Source organism: Podarcis cretensis, assembly GCF_951804945.1.
Source record: "Podarcis cretensis genome assembly, chromosome: 3".
Lineage (NCBI taxonomy): Eukaryota > Metazoa > Chordata > Lepidosauria > Squamata > Lacertidae > Podarcis > Podarcis cretensis.
Window position 1 is genome coordinate 57708763 of NC_137172.1, and position 16125 is coordinate 57724887.

At 41.9% G+C, this 16125-nt stretch overlaps 1 protein-coding gene across 2 annotated transcripts; it reads left to right on the forward strand.

Moving 5' to 3' along the window:
• The first annotated feature begins 27 nt into the window (after nucleotides 1-27).
• On the forward strand, nucleotides 28-6735 carry FBXO5 (F-box protein 5). 2 transcript variants are annotated; one of them, XM_079971558.1, is made up of 5 exons: nucleotides 28-303; nucleotides 2045-2740; nucleotides 3505-3595; nucleotides 5242-5415; nucleotides 5738-6735. In XM_079971558.1, exons 2-5 carry the CDS (start codon nucleotides 2085-2087, stop codon nucleotides 5987-5989), a joined length of 1173 nt encoding a protein of 390 aa, XP_079827684.1. In that variant the 5' UTR covers nucleotides 28-303; nucleotides 2045-2084; the 3' UTR covers nucleotides 5990-6735. The 2 variants fall into 2 exon arrangements, with proteins under 2 accessions (XP_079827684.1, XP_079827685.1); XM_079971559.1 differs by lacking the exon at nucleotides 28-303 and adding an exon at nucleotides 366-1170.
• The last annotated feature ends 9390 nt before the right edge of the window (nucleotides 6736-16125 follow it).

Below are 16125 nucleotides of genomic sequence, written 5' to 3' on the forward strand. Positions count from 1 at the left end.
GAGAGAGGGAAAACCACCCCCAACGGCAGCTCCGCCTCTCGCGAGCGGGCATTGGCCTCCGCCTCTCCCTTTCCCCGTATTGGCCGCCGAGCTTCAGCGGTGGCTCCCCATTGGCTCCTCTAGTTTTGGATACCAGATTCAAAGTTTTTAAAAGTACCCGGCAAAGAAATTCCGCCCAGAGCAGGCAAGCGGGCTAGTGGCGGCTGGGGAAGCAGCGCCGAGGAAGAGCCCCGTTAGGGAAAAGGACGGAGGAAGAAGAAAAGGAAAGGGAAACGTAGAAGTGCATCGACTCCTCCGTTCCAGGTACAGGGGAGGGAAGCAGGGATGAAAGAGGCGCCTGCAAGGCTGCAATGCCCGCTTTGGGGAGGGGGCGATGTGGGGGGCCCAAATCCCCCCAAGAACGCCTGGTAGGAATGGATGGGAAGGGATTAGGATCCAGCTTGGTATGGATGGGATGAAAAAGTCCATATTTTGCCATCTTCTCCCCAATAAAAGGGAACTGGCGCTGGAAAGGAGTCCCGCCGGCGGGAGAAGCCCTGCGTCGCTCTCCCGCGTAGTGGACGGGGAGCTCCTTTAAAGTGCGGGAAATGATGATCCCCTTTACCCCCTTGGCTCTTCTCCGTTTACTGAACTCGTTTATTATCCCGCGATCTGCTCAAGAGGTGGGCTTCTCCCCACCCCGGCCAACCACCTCCCCCCACCCAATTGTGCCTTACAGCGCACGTGGGGTATGGATTGGGGAGCCCGTGAAAAAACACTGAATGGTCTCTTCCACCCACCCGAGATCCTTTCCTCCACTTCGCCCCGCAACCTCTTATTTTTCCTGCCTTGGGAGGCCTGGTGGGCACCATCTCTGCAGGGCGCGGGCGGGTTTGCGCCTCCCTCGCTTCTGTAATCTGGAGCCCGCCAGGGTGGGAGCAGCCATTAAGCGCGTGCTCGAGCCTTGAATTGGAGGGAGGTGGGGGGTCGGAGGTGCGACTTTATATCTCTCCCCCCCCCCCCCAAGAAAGACATACATTTATTAAGGGGAAAACCAGGCAGGGCGGGCCTCCCATGTCCATTCTCCCATCTCCCGCGCTCCTTGAGAAGGCGCCTCCCCAACTCTCAGAGATGGCAGCGGGCTGAGGAGAAATAACAGCGATTTTGGACTGCTCTAACCAACGAGTAGGAGTGGGTCGGTGGGTGAGGCCCGATAGACAGAAACTGCCACTCACCTTGATATGGGGGCGGGGGGAGCTTTTTCTCGTTCCTTTGGGGACGGCAGTGTGAGGCAATCTTCCCTCACATCTGAATATATTTCCCCCCCCACAGCATATATACTGCCTTTTAGGATGTAATGCCCAAAACAGCATCTGGATTTCCCCACCGCCTTCACATTACAAACTGCACCTCACTGTTGAGTAGGGTGCTTGAGAAAAGGACTGGCGGTGTGCTTAATGCACCATAACTGTATTTTTTTTAGCCGCCACTAGGTTCCATGACTGCCTCGCCTTGGAGAAAGGCTATTTCTCCTGACCCTTCTCTAGCAGCATTCTGAATGAAGGGGAACCCCCTAATAATCCTTGAGAAAGTTGAACCATTATTTCCCCAGGACCCAGCTGGAAATGGCCCATAGCTGATAATGCTTTAACTGTACAGCAGGGAATTGGACAAACATGCCAATTCAGGACCATCTATCCTGATCTGCCATTTTGTAGCCCTCCTTTTATAGCTTTCCAAGTTGCTCCATACCTGGCATACAATATGTCTATGCAGAGTAAATAATTTTTAGTTTGGCAGTTTATCCTCATCTTCGCTGGAGGTAAAATGCCTTGTAAAATGTGTTTTGTAAGTTATTTTGTTCATTTGTATTAAAGCGAGCGGTCTATAAACAGTAAGAAATAATCACATGTATAAAAAGCCCTATATTTCTGCAGCGTAATTTTATATTAACATGAAAGTGTTGAATTAAATGTTTTAAAACAAATGAACAGCCCTTCAACAATGCTTCCAGATTGTCTTCTGAAATAATTTTAAGGCTAATGTCTTTTTATTTTTGTTTTAGATACAATTCTGACAATATTTAAAAACAAACCATTTTGAAAATGAAACGTGATGTTAATTGTTACTATGTTCACTGTGGACATTCACCATTAAAACCAGGTGGAACAGAGAAAAGATCAGAAGAGCTCTGTATTGCTAATTATGATAAAGACTTTTGTAAAGACTGCAATGAAGACTATCAGAAGGTTTTCTACAGTGACCTGCACAATGGAAGTCCCAAGAGTGTCAGCATCCAAAGTGGCGAGGAACCTGTGCATAACAACAAAGAAAACCAAGAAATATTGTGGAGGCATGTTCAGAGTGTCAGTGAAATGGACAATGGAAATGAGGACAGTGGGTATTCCTCTTTGTTGGGCAATCAGCACGAATCTACTGTCCACGATGATAGCATGCCTTTGGCAGGAAACATTAATAATACACCAAATCACCATCTTAATCAAAGAAAAAATTTGCTTCCAGTCCTCTATTTTGAAGAACTTGTCTGCTCAACTTTGAAAAAAACTAGTAGAAGAAATCCAAAGACATGGGCTCTTGTCTTAGATAAGATTGTTTCCAAGCAAAACATGGAATTTAGGAATCTAATTGGCAAAAAAATGGGACTAGATAAATTAGACATTCTTGGTGAGCTGTTCCATGGAAAGTTCAGTCATCTACTAGCAAGTATCTTAAAACATCTCAGCTATATGGACTTGATAAAGTGAGTTCATTTAATATGGTGTTTGTACATTAAGCTGAATTATAAGGTCAAGCTTAAGAGACCATTTTTAGTGCACTAATTTTCCTCATGGTCGAATGCTGCATGAAGACGTAACTTATGTGTCAGCTAGCATACCCATGTGAAGTATTGTGCAAATATTCTCTTTTACTGTCTGTTCCCAGTGCTCTGGCAATAAATATTAATATCTCAGAATGACCATAGTTGGGTGACATCCAATCAGCAGAAGAGACCTGTTGGTTATGCAACAGGATTCCTCTTTCTATTCACCTTTGCAGTTGCACCAAACTCCAAAATATACTCTGGAGGATTGGAAGACCCTCTGAGTATATGAGGCGAGGAAGGGGAAGTCTGTTCACATGACATTGGGTGTTCAATTTAATTTGTTAAGGCATTGGTAGGGAAAACAATTTTATATTTGTAGATGTTAGTACCCTTTATCATTTTTCATTTCTGCTTTCCTTCATTTCATTTCGAAATATTCAAAATAGAATATGAACCTGTCCAACTCCTATGCTGTGCTAAGCTTAGAGTGGACACTTCTGAAACGTGCACATCCTTTCTAAAAGGGCATAGGAGGGAGATGAATGTACAGCTCTGCACTGAGGTTGCCTATAGATTTATAATAATGGAAAGGTTTATAAATGGTGCCTTGAAGGTATCTGTAGGTAGAATTGTTTACTTGGTTAAGCAACGGGATTTGATCTTATTTTCTGAATATAACTGATGGGTTTTTTTCACAACAGTGTGGCTAAAGTGAGCACTACGTGGAAAAAAATTCTACAAGATGACAAGTGGGCTTTCCAGATGTATAACAAAGCACTGAAATTGACTTTGGTAAGAATCTCTACTTTCCCCCATTCTAAGTCCTGTTTTTATTATTGAAGCACCTACACATCTAGGAACTGGGGCAGGGGGTTCTATTATTTCTGTTGCAAGCCTCTGATTGCTAACACAAGCTAAAAAGCAGAGGTAGAGAACCTCAGGCTCTGTCTGGTCCAGGGCACACACCTCACAGGCTCTCCTTTGTACTCCCAAGTCTTCATGCATGGCTGAAATGCCTCCATGAATTCTGATGATGCCTCTTCCTTCTATGAGGGTAGAGAGGTACATGCATAGGAACTAGTCTACTGTACAAAGGCACGATTTGGATTTGTTGCTCCACCCAATTTTGCCTCTGGCCCCACCCACCACTGACATGTTGGCCATTGGGCTGAAAAGGTATATACACCCCTCCTGTAAAGGTAACTTGCTCATTTTCTCAGGCCCACAAGTTTTGGCTGGATTTGTTAGCCTGCTTTTATTTGTGCCAGATAACTTGGTAGGGCCTGATTAATATATGTGGCAAGGCTCAAGAGTAAGGGCTGGGGCTTGGTCAGCTTTGCATGCAGCTGTTTTGCACCACCAATTGTGCAAGCAGCAAAGCATGCCAGGAGTCTATATGCTGGGTTGCCAGTGGCAATGCCTGTACAATCAAATCTTCTTTTAATCATCTGAGATATTCCGAAACTTCATACAACCACACACAGCACTTTGCAAACATACAATCTAGGAAGCAGCAATTAACTAGTTTCCCATTATGTCCAAACTAGGAAACGGCAGATAATGGCTTCTAAACAAGTCAGAATATGAAAGGTAGCTTAAAGCTGGTTTCCAGAACCTGGTTTGTTTGGGCGATATTAACCATAGTTTCCAGTTCAGTTGGAATAGAAATATATGACAGATAGAGGCTTCCTGTCATGCATGCATGCTTACATAAAGGTGCTGTATATGGATGCATGCACATTGGACAAAAAGATTCCTGCGTTGCAGGGAGTTGGACTAGATGGTCCCTGTGGTCCCTTGCAACTCTACTTCTATGAACCTCAAACATATCTCAGCTTATTAAGCCAAGATTGGATTGTGAATGTGGCCAGTGGCTGTTGCTACTGGCAGTCCATCAAATAGATTTTTTTTTAAGCCCTGGTTCCAGTCTTGCACATAAATTTGGGGAAGAAATTGGCCTACAAATACATTTAGTAGCCTGCCAGCCAATCCATATTTGTATAGCTCTCTTTGGAAGTTCCAAAAGCAAAAAACACTTGAGGATCTAATTTTTAATACCTCAATTTTTAATAAGGTCCCCAAAGACACATTTGGAGGCTATTGGGCCATATGCCACCTGGAGGGCTGATACAAGCTGTGAGTTAGCATGGCCTGTTCTACATCATGGGTCTTTTATTCATGAAAATTCCTGAGAATTTGGCAAAGGTGCTGAGACATCTATTGGTCAGATAGTAGATTGTCTTTTGTAGGAAATGTGCCAGAAACTAGAAGGAAGACGTCTCCGAAGTATCAGCTAAATTTCCTTATTCTGCTTTTGTTTTTTTACTCCCTGAATACAAAAGCAGGTTCCGATGTGTGTGTGTATACTAACAGATAATTAGCACTTTACTTTCTTTTTTTAATCCGCAGTCTTGTAATAAACATTATTTTCTTGGCAGAATAACAGCGTGAAGGCCTCCAGACAGGGTGATACAAGGGAATACGCTCTTTGTCGAGAACCGTTAACTCACGTTCAGAAAGTATCAGCTGCACAAAACTCTAAAAAAGCATCCAGAATCAAGGTGGACAACCAGAGCTCTTCCTCCTACAGCCGGTACACACAGTTTTCCGAGGTAAAGTGCTTTTAATTCTGAGTGGCTTCTGGAGATGCCACATTGTTAGTAATAATTTCAAGTACAATGGCCCCATATCATGTGCCAGTTATTCTTATACAGTACAAACCTTGTGAAGCCAGATTAAGCGAGCAACATATTGAACAGTTTAACAGGCTGTATCTTTTGACAATAGAATTTGAAATAGAGGAAGCCTTAAATTCTTTTTAGAAGGGCAAGCAAGCTGTAAAAACATGGTGTGTCTTTAAATGAGCTTCATTTTTATTCTGGGAGATGTTTACAAAAGCAAAATCCTTTAAAAAATTTTTATTTTGCTCAACAGGTTGCCATGACTTTGAAAAACACTGAAAGCCTGAAAGTCTGCAGTTACTGTGGTTCACCTGCTAAGTATGATTCCCATCTGCAGAGGGCAACATGTATCCGTGAAGGCTGTGGTTTTGACTTTTGCACAAAGTGCTTATGCAGCTACCATAGTGCCAAGGACTGCTCAAGTGGAAAGTCTTTGAAGCCCTCCTTCAAATCAGGACCCCTTCCTGGTACCAAAAAAAGCAAACAAAATTTACGCAGGCTTTAATTTGAACTGAGGGACAGGCTGTGGCTGTTGTACCATGGGACCTGATTTGGAAGTCCAAAAGAGCGAATACGAAAGAAAGAAGTGACTTGTTTAAAACCATTTTTTAAAAAGAATGAAAACATAAATGTATTTTGGAACTTTTCCAGTGGGTTAGATGCTTTTAAATTTTTTAAAAATGAATTTGCTGTTCCAAATGTCCTACCTGCTGTTTTAAAAGATATTCACCCAAAAAAATTAAATTCAATTTGTTTTAAGGGGATGGAGAGGGTAGCAAGCTAGCATCTGAACAGAAAGTGGAATTAGGTTTTGAAAGTTCAGTAGAATAAATTTGTTTTAAGGAATGAGCTTTTGTTTTAATGTATTCAGACTTCATGCCTTACAAAAGCTTTTAGAACTTTACTGTTGAATGACAATGGATATGAAATGCATTTTTTGCTAAATACGCAATAATACCCTTGTATTTGCGGTTTGAAATATTTATTGACCAAGTTTTCTCTAATTATTTTCAAAGCATTGGATGTGACTGGGATTAATAACCACTCTGGTCTTCATAACTGCTGAAACAATACTGTTTATCATGCCATTTCATTTCATTCATACCATTTCATTTCTGGGCAAATATCCTGATGGCCAGTTATCCCTTTACTTTTCTTCAAATCCAAGATGCTTCTCCTGCCTATATACTTGTAAATACTTAAATATTTGTCTGTCTCTATGCTGAAAAATAAATTTAACTTTATACATAATACCAGCACTATGTTTGTTACAGCACACAAATAACTAGAGACAGGTACATTCCTGCATGGACAGAACTCCATACAATGAGGGAGGCAGTCACATATACCATGCCAAGCTAGCCATGTGCACATCACAGTTCAGGCCCAATGAAGAGTCACTAGGGACAAATAGGCTTGGAGGGTCACATTTGACCTCTGGCCCTGAGGTTCCCAATTCCTGGTCTAGATTTTTAGAAAGTCAAATTGCCCTGAGCAATAAGAACAAGAACTGTGTGTTTTTTAATCCTCTCTCATAACAAAGAGTTCCTTGAAAGATATTACACATGCAGCTAGAGAACATTTCACCATACTTAGAAATCAAGAACTTATCAGAGAGTGGGAGCATTTTAAGCTCTGTCTGGTATGTATGAGAGCTTATTTTACTGCAGGCATTCCTGTGGTACTTGTATGCACAGGGGTGTGACGCTTAGCCCATTTGAGTTCTTGCTCATATACTGGATGTATCCCCTTGGTTCCAGCTATATTGTGATGCTGCTACCAACTTTTTGCACTTAAGGAAACCTAACAGTGAAATGTTGCTCCCTACAAAACATTTTCTCTTCCAGTTTTTTAGAAGTTCTGTGGCATTGTGTATTATATTGCACATAGCCTTAGCTTTGCCTTATGCAGTTTTAGGTACTTAATAGTAATTATGCCACAATCTTGCTTTGAAAATGTAGGTTGCTCAAAAAATTGCATGGGGCTGGTATCTTTTCTAAGGTCCTTCACCTGGCCTAAGTTACACCATTTTCTTTTTTTTTACAGTGACTGCTTAGTTATTGCATAGCTTAAAGGAAACCACACGATGGGGCTGTTGCAGCATTACACAAATGTCCTAGGAAAACATGTTTTCGAATGGGAGAAGAAAAACATTACAGTGCATTTTGATTCATTTTATGAGTTATAAGGCATGATCCACAACTTTTTTCTTGATCCCACCACACCACCCTGGAGAACCACAGACATCCACCTGAATCCATTTAAAAAAACCCAATGTTTAGACTTTATAATTTTACAGAAAACCCACAAAACAAATTCAGATTGAAAGGGTTGCAGGGAATGAAAGAGATGGGATCAGGAAGGAGAAAGGAGCCACAATGATCTGATGTGGTTCTTCTGCATATCTTTATATCTTCTTTTATGGCTGCTTACATTATTTGGTGTCAGAAGGCATCTCTTATGAATCTTAATCGCTTCATGATGAAAAGGTAAATGCAAGATTTCTGTAGAGGATGGAAGAGGTCACATAATTTTAAAAAATGAGGTCCTCCTTTTTACCACCTGGGTGTCAATGTGGCCTACTATAATAAAAAAAAATGCAACATTAAATAATATATAAATTAAATTTCAAGAAGTTAAAATCTCAGGAAGTGGAGCAAAGGACTTCCAAAAATCAGGGGGAATTCCATACAGAAACCCTGAAATAGTAAGCCATAGGGGCATGATAGTGCTATAATTGTTCACCGTGCTGTGTTATAAATGTTGCCTACAGTTTTTAAGTAAACTGTCTTCAAGTTATACTGTATTACAGTTTTGGTGTACCAAGCAGGGATACAGAAAGTTGGAAAGTAGGTGCAGGGTGAAGGGAGATCTGTGGGTGCTCTTATCTGGACAGGGATAACCTAACTACTGTTGTCCATGCTCTGGTAACCTAGGTTAGATTACTGTAACAGGTTATATGTTGGGCTGCCCTTGAAGACTGTTCAGAAACTTCAGCTAGTGCAGAATTCAGCAATCAGGTTTCTCACCAGGATAAATACTTACAATAAAAAGAGCTCATCAGCAGCCTTTTCATTAAAAGCAGTTAGTTCCCAAAAGCTTGCCAGCAGAAGGACAAGGAGGGAGCCAATCTAACTTCTCTAGGAAAGGAGTTCCAACGTCTGGGAGCAGCTATCAAGAAGGCCCTCTCCCACATCCCTACCAAATGCCCCCTCCCTTCTGATGTTTCTGCATATCCGTTTGCAAGGAAGCCAGGAGATGGACTACTCCACATGCCCCCTTGGCATGTTCAAACACTGGAAAAGGCAACTAAATGCACAGTGCTACTTTTATCTAAATTTACCTGTTGTGATGTTTTCCCGTTTACTCTGCCTTCCCTCTTAGGGAAGTGGTGGTACCTCGGGTTACATACGCTTCAGGTTATAGACTCTGCTAACCCAGAAATAGTACCTCGGGTTAAGAACTTTGATTCAGGATGAGAACAGAAATCGTGCTCCGGCAGCGTGGCAGCAGCAGGAGGCCCCATTAGCTAAAGTGGTGCTTCAGGTTAAGAACAGTTTCAGGTTAAGAACGGACCTCCAGAACAAATTAAGTACTTAACCCGAGGTACCACTGTACTTCCAAATAAAGATATGTAGGGTTGCACTGCAAGTGTGTTTAGGATAGAAGCCCAAATCATCCATGGCCATCTACTTTGCAGTAAACATACTGTTGGAGGCAACGTGGTGTTCCCACCATCTGGCAGATGGTACAATGAAGTCTGCATTCCATAGGTTCATCAGAGGGGTGTGGCCGATTATCTCAAGGCGATTTGGCCTTAAAATGAATAATTGAGAGGATGGGGTTGGCCTCCTATTCCAGGGCAATGATGAGACTGAACATTGGCTCTGTTCTTCACAACTTGTATTTGTTTCCCCCTCCTTCCCACTAGAGGGCAAACTGCATCTTTTCATTTTCAAGCAACAAAACAAGAAACAGTCTCATTTGAGCTAGTTTTGCAAGTTGTTAACAAGGCATGAATCGGAAAGGGAACCATACAGCTTGTTAGGTACATGTCTTCTACTTAGTATTGTTTTGTGAGGATTTAATTCAGTTATTGCATTACAAATGCAGATGTGTCTTAGAACACCAATGAACTGGGGGAAAGATCAGCTACAATTTGCTCATAAATACATTTTAAGCAGCTACTTTAAACAAGGCATGCTTCTCATTTTAAAGTAGAATGCCATTTCCAATCTAAAATCCTAGTGACAGGAGGAGTAAATAATTCCATGGGAAGCGGTATATCTATATAGAATACATTTTAAAATCTAAATTCTGCTCCAAGAAAGACTGCTGTGGTTAGTACAAATATATGTACACATTTCCTTATTTTCTATATTATATTCTTTCTGGGTTGGGACACAGCACTATGCAGGTGCTTCCAAATACCAGTTTCTGGAAGCTACTAGCAGCAAGAGTATTCTTGTGCTTGGGTCTTGCTTCCAGGTTTGCCACAGGCATCTGGTTGGCCATTGTGAGAACAGGATGCTGGACCGTTCATAGTGTTGGTGCTGACCTTTAAAGCCCTAAATGGCTTCGGCCCAGTGTACCTGAAAGAGCGTCTCCACACAGTGTTCAGCCCGGACCCTGAGGTCCAGCACTGAGGGCCTTCTGGCAGTTCCCTCACTGCGAGAAGTGAATTTACAGGGAACCAGGCAGAGGACCTTCTCTGTAGTTGTGCCTGCCCTGTGGAATGCCCTCCTATCAGATGACAAGGAAAGAAACAACTACAGTGGTCGCTCGGGTTGCGAACGTGATCCGTGCGGGATGCACATTCGCAACCCGCAGCTGATCGTCTGTGCAAGCGAGGGTTGCGATTCGGCACTTCTGCGCACGCGCAAAGTGCGATTTGGTGCTTCTGCGCATGCGTGACTGCCGAAACCTCGAAGTAACCCGTTCCTGTACTTCCAGGTTTCGGCAGTCCGTAACCTGAAAAAACGCAACTTGAAGCGTCTGTAACCCAAGGTATGACTGTATTTGACTTTTAGAAGACACCTGAAGGCAGCTCAGTATGGAGAAGTTTTTAATGTTGAATGGTTTATTATGCTTCTGTATTTGTTGGAAGCTGCCCAGAGCGGCTGGGGCAGCCCAGTCAGATGGGTGGGGTACAAATAATAAAATTACTACTGCTGCTACTACTACAAAATGGTCCATAGAATTGTAGAGCTGAAATGGAGCGCAAGAGTCATTAGTCCAACCCCCTGCAATGCTCTGTTCTGATCTAAGGCAATAGAGCACCGTAAGACATGCAAAACAAATCTAAGAATGGATATAACTAAATCGTGTGCCTGAATAGGCCTGAAATGAAAAAAAGTTCAGCATCTAATTATAACTGACTACCACACAAAGTGATGCCTTGCATAGGTGAAATAGCAAGCCTGTATCAAAGTTAAGCATAAGCTATGTGTGCCACATTTGGGGGGGGGTATATTACTACTCTGACATTCCAAGCATGGAATCATCTGTTGCATGTGTGGCTAAACAACCTCTGGGTGTCTGTATTTTGTATCACAAGGGAATTAAGGCTTAATAATAATAGTCTTCTAATAGCCTTCTAATAGTCATGTTTGCAAAACATATGATTAACAAAGGAGCGCCTGCTGGAAAAGATTTTACTGCAGCCCAAATTGCAGAAGAAGAAGAAAATATTGTTATCCTGTTAGGGAAACAGAATTCTGCTCTTTGTCAGATTTCTTAACAAAGGAAATGAAGACTCCAAAGTGGAAGGTGCTCCCATCTAATTTCCTCCCTTGTTTCATATGCCTTATTAAATATTAAATTCAATTTGGAGTTTTGTTTAATTGAAATACACCTTTTAATCCCTAAATTTTATTCCCATCAGGCCTCTGCTGCAGCAGACTCAAACACGTTCAGAAACTTTCATGAGCTTTCAAGCTAAGACTCTGAATCAGCAGACTTGACCTCTGCAAAGGCCTTCTTACTCACAGCAGTCACAGGGGGCCGAGTGCAAAAGAGGAAAAATAACTTCAAACAGTTTTTTCTAACCCTACCTGCTCTCTCCTATGTATCCATTCCCTTGGTATTCAAGGATGAAACGGAAACAGAATACCCTCTCCACCTCCAGATTGCAGTGTTATGTTTCTTGCCACGGAAAAATAGCAATGTATTCCCTCCTAGGGAACTCCTGCTCTGCAGTAGACAAATGTGGTTCAAGAGCAATATACTGTACATATAACATAAACTCATAATTTAAAAGGTTATTCAAATAAATCAGTACCATTGCAGGGTTAATTTTTTAACAGAAGTCTGAATTAAGTTATGGTACACTAACTTAACTCCCCAACTCTACTCATTTAACTCTGCACCAAGCATTGTTATGGATGCACCCAAGACACAGAAAATTAGAGAAAGGATCCAGCAGTGTTTTTACAGCTATTTCATCCACTGCTCAATAAAAAGGGAACTCCAGGATGAATTGCAAACTGGCATAAAGAGAGCTTGAGAAATTTACTGATTGGATGGGCAATGATCAGATACAGGGAAAGACCAAGTGAAAGAAGGTGTGAGAGATATAGAATTTATATTGTATGGACATTTTCAAATTAGAGATTTTTAAAATATAATTGGTTGTGAACTTACAGAGAAGGATTAAGGCAGCCAAATAATGTTGAGAAATTAATTTGTCAAAAGCATGTCCAGTTTTTTTAAAAAATATGCATATAGCACTCAGTACACAAGTGAACCATGTTATAAAATGGGAGGATATGACGGCATTGCAGGGGGTTGGACTAGATGACCCTTGGGTCCCTTCCAGCTCTATGATTCTATGACTGGGACATCAATCCCAAGAAATGCCTGGAAATATATATGGGAAAATAATTCCAAATATATTGCAACGTTAACATTGATAGCTAATTCTATAAAGCTTTGGGCAATGTGGCATTTAACATCAACTCAGATCCAGTGGTACCTTGGTTCTCAAACACCTTGGTACTCCAACAACTTGGAACCCTAACACTGCAAACCTGGAAGTAAGTGTTCCTTTGCAAACTGTTTTCGGAAGCGGAATGTGCTCCATAAGAGTGTTACGCTTCCATTTTGAGTGTTACGCTAAGGTCTGCCTGTTTTTTGCTATTTATTTTGAGTTTTTGTTTTTGCGGCTCTTTTTGTTTTGTTTTTGGGACTGTGTGGAACCCAGTTCAGCTACTGATTGATTAATTGTGTGATTGCAGTACATTGTTTATTGCTTTCATTTTATGGATCAATGGTCTCATTAGATAGTAAAATTCATGTTGAATTGCTGTTTTAAGGGTTGCTTTTAAAAGTCTGGAATGGATTAATCCATTTTGCATTACTTTCTATGGGAAAGTGTGCCTTGGTTTTGGAATGCTTTGGTTTTGGAACAGATTTCTGGGATGGATTAAGTTTGAGAACCAAGATACCACTGTTTAGAGTATGTAAAACAGGAAATGGCAGATGATATAAATGAGTAATGGATAAAGCAGATTTAATCCACTGCTTGTGGAACTGTCCCAAAGCTAAAAAGTACTGCTATGAAATGACATCCAAGATAAGCAATATTTTGAAGTATGGTTAGACCCAAATATATACTGTACTTACTAGTACATCTTCAGCATGTAGTCCCTAAAGATAGAGATAAGTTATTGCACTGGATTATTCTAGCAGCAAGGATTGTGTGTGTGGATCATTGGAAAAAGAAAGAATGGCCCTGCTTAAGGGAATGGTTTATAAAATTCAGGACCTGAGCATAGCAGCATTCAAGCCTGGATTCCTCCAGCAACTTGTATCAAGAGGCATAACTGCTTCCATAACTGCATACCTGCCAAGTGCCCCAGAAAAAAATATGGGACATCCTGTTTTTTCACACAAGACTGCAGTGGCCATTTGGTTTTCTTCAGGGCGCTTTTTGGGAGGTGGAAGTGGGACACAGGTCATGTGACTAACCTGGAAGATGCACATCCTGGTTTTGGGTCTGAAAAAATTGGGTGGAGGTAGCACATACTCATAATGACTAGAAGCCATGGGTAGCTTTCATGAACTTGTCGAATCCTCTCTTGTGGCAGTGAATTCCAGAGTTTCCTTAGGTGCTTGGGAGTATAATGAAACAGAAGGGACATTATTCAGTTTTTGCTGCATCCTCCCAACCCCACACTATGCAGCTGGGCCATTTTGCCCCATTGACAGCCTTCCTTGTAGAAGGGAGGACTGAATTCACCTAAAGTTGGATGTAAAGGACTGGGCAGCGTTCTTATTCATTGCAGCAAATGAAAGCCTTTTCTGTTACCTTCATAAAGTCAGAATAGCAGCCTGAAAATTATAGCGATGTTTCAGAAGCATTATTGCCATGAATTCAAAGTTAAAGTCTTTTATCTTCCCCTTAACCTCTCTGTAACCTCCTCCTCCCACAGCTCTGCATTACCCAAAGACTGGGGGTGGGTTAGTCTATTGAAGCAGTGCTCCATAATGACATTGCCTTTCATTATCGATCTTAGGATCTCTTTCTTGCACACAGATGTATCCCTAATAAGATCTCCCCTTTTAAAAACGTTCTAGGCCAAACGTGTAAGTTATATAGATTCTGCAGGGGCCAGAAGAACAGAAAATGCAGCAAATAGTATCACCATAATTTGTACAAATTATTTTCCAATTTTATTGTGAAATTTCAAATGACTATGACTTCATGTGATAATTCCAATAGCCACATTAAACATGGGGTTGCAAGAATTCTATTTCAGTCGGCTAATCTTACCTAACCAAACAAGCTCTGCACAAAACTTTGGGTAAACATCTGAACCATAATGCTTTAGGTTTGTGTAATGTATCACTAAGGAAGAATCTTGTTCAGTCTAGTAAAACTGCAGAAAATATTCATTCTTAGGTGTATTTGAATTAATGATATTTTAAGGTCATGATCTAATAGTGTAACCTCCTATTTCCTCTTTACAACAACTATGGTTTCCAGCATTGTGAATAAGTCACATGAGCCTTTAGCTTGTGTGCTCCTTGCTTCCTTTTCTACATGCTAGAGAAAAAAATCAAAAGCATCTGTTTCTGGTTGTAACCACAGTTCTCTATGATGTGCATACTCAGGGAACCGTAGCTTGTGCAAACCATGGTTTCAAAACAAACAAGGATATGAAACTACAGCTTGATATTCACTTGTTTTCGCTAACCAGTTTAAATAAACTATGGCTCCCTGGGTTGTTTGAAATGGGAAATGAAAGCTGTCACTCACCTCCTCAGAAAAGAAGGGAGGAGAGGGGAGTGTGAAAGCCTGAGGTTTTACGTAGCTTCTTTATGTAGTAAGAAATCATGTTTGCCTGTTAAATCTAAGCTGGGCCTCTGTGTTACACTGTAAACTGCTTTTCAACTTGAGCTGTGGAAGAATGTTTTGCTTCGAGGCCCCCAAGCCCTTCCCCTGAAAATAACTTCACACTGACACATAATTTTAGTTTAAGTTATTGGGCAAAATTTAGGCCACAACTTTAACGATTACAGCAAAGTGAGCAGTATTGGCTTAGGCATTGGCAACAGACTAACTCCTGCCTCTCTGGCTGGAAGTGTGAATGGGTAAACACCAAACGAGGGAGCAACATTGATGAAGACCAACTGAAGCTCACCCCGGAGTTCCTGCGGTCCTGGCATGGCCCTAGCCCCTCAAGCAGACTTCGGATGAGATCCAGGACCCCCAGATTCCTTTACCGGAATACCCTTCTTCATGGAGGGGCAGGTGATGGCCACACCTCCCCTCCCACACACTTCAATAAGCCAATGCCTAACTGCCAAACCTTACAAAGTTGTGATGATTGCTAAGGTGGTAGGCAAAAACCAAGTGGCTACAGCCAATCTGCCAAATGGGAAAAATTCCTACCCAGCCCCTGCTCCAAGGCAGGCGACCCAATCCAAAGCAAGGCCAAGGCAGCAGCACCTAAAATTAGGGAGGGAGGACAGGCGTTTGACATTCAGAAGCACGAAGCAAGTGCCCCCAGTTATGCCACGCTGCTGCTTTTATAGGCCCCAGGAATCGCGCCAACCGCCCCAATTGGCCCAAACAGCCTGGCGTGATCCTGGGGCCTAATGGTTAAGGCTTGGGCCATGCCTGGCGACAACTCTCCCAGCAGGGGTGCCTCAGGGGCCTGCGCGCAACCAGGACCCTCATTAAGGAGGATTCCATCTGTAAAAAAAACCCAACACAGATAAAAAGGTGTACAGTGGTACCTCGGGTTAAGTACTTAATTCGTTCCGGAGGGCCGTTCTTAACCTGAAACTGTTCTTAACCTGAAGCACCACTTTAGCTAATGGGGCCTGCTGCTGCCGCTGCACCGCCGGAGCACGATTTCTGTTCTCATCCTGAAGCAAAGTTCTTAACCTGAAGCACCATTTCTGGGTTAGCGGAGTCTGTAACCTGAAGCGTATGCAACCTGAAGTATATGTAACCTGAGGTACCACTGTACTTACATAGGATATATATATATATATATATATATATATATATATATATATATATATTTGCACCTCTATAGATCATGGCTCAGTCTTCATCTACTCCCCACATCTTGTTATGTAAAATTCAGCCCATGCATGATTCTTGCAATAATAGATTTGTAGCTGAATCAG

Coding starts and splice junctions, on each gene's coding strand:
- FBXO5 (XM_079971558.1), top strand. CDS start 2,085: ATGAAACGTGATGTTAATTGTTACTATGTTCACTGTGGACATTCACCA. Junction 2,741..3,504: donor AGCTATATGGACTTGATAAA/GTGAGTTCATTT, acceptor TTTTCACAACAG/TGTGGCTAAAGTGAGCACTA. Junction 3,596..5,241: donor AAGCACTGAAATTGACTTTG/GTAAGAATCTCT, acceptor TTTTCTTGGCAG/AATAACAGCGTGAAGGCCTC.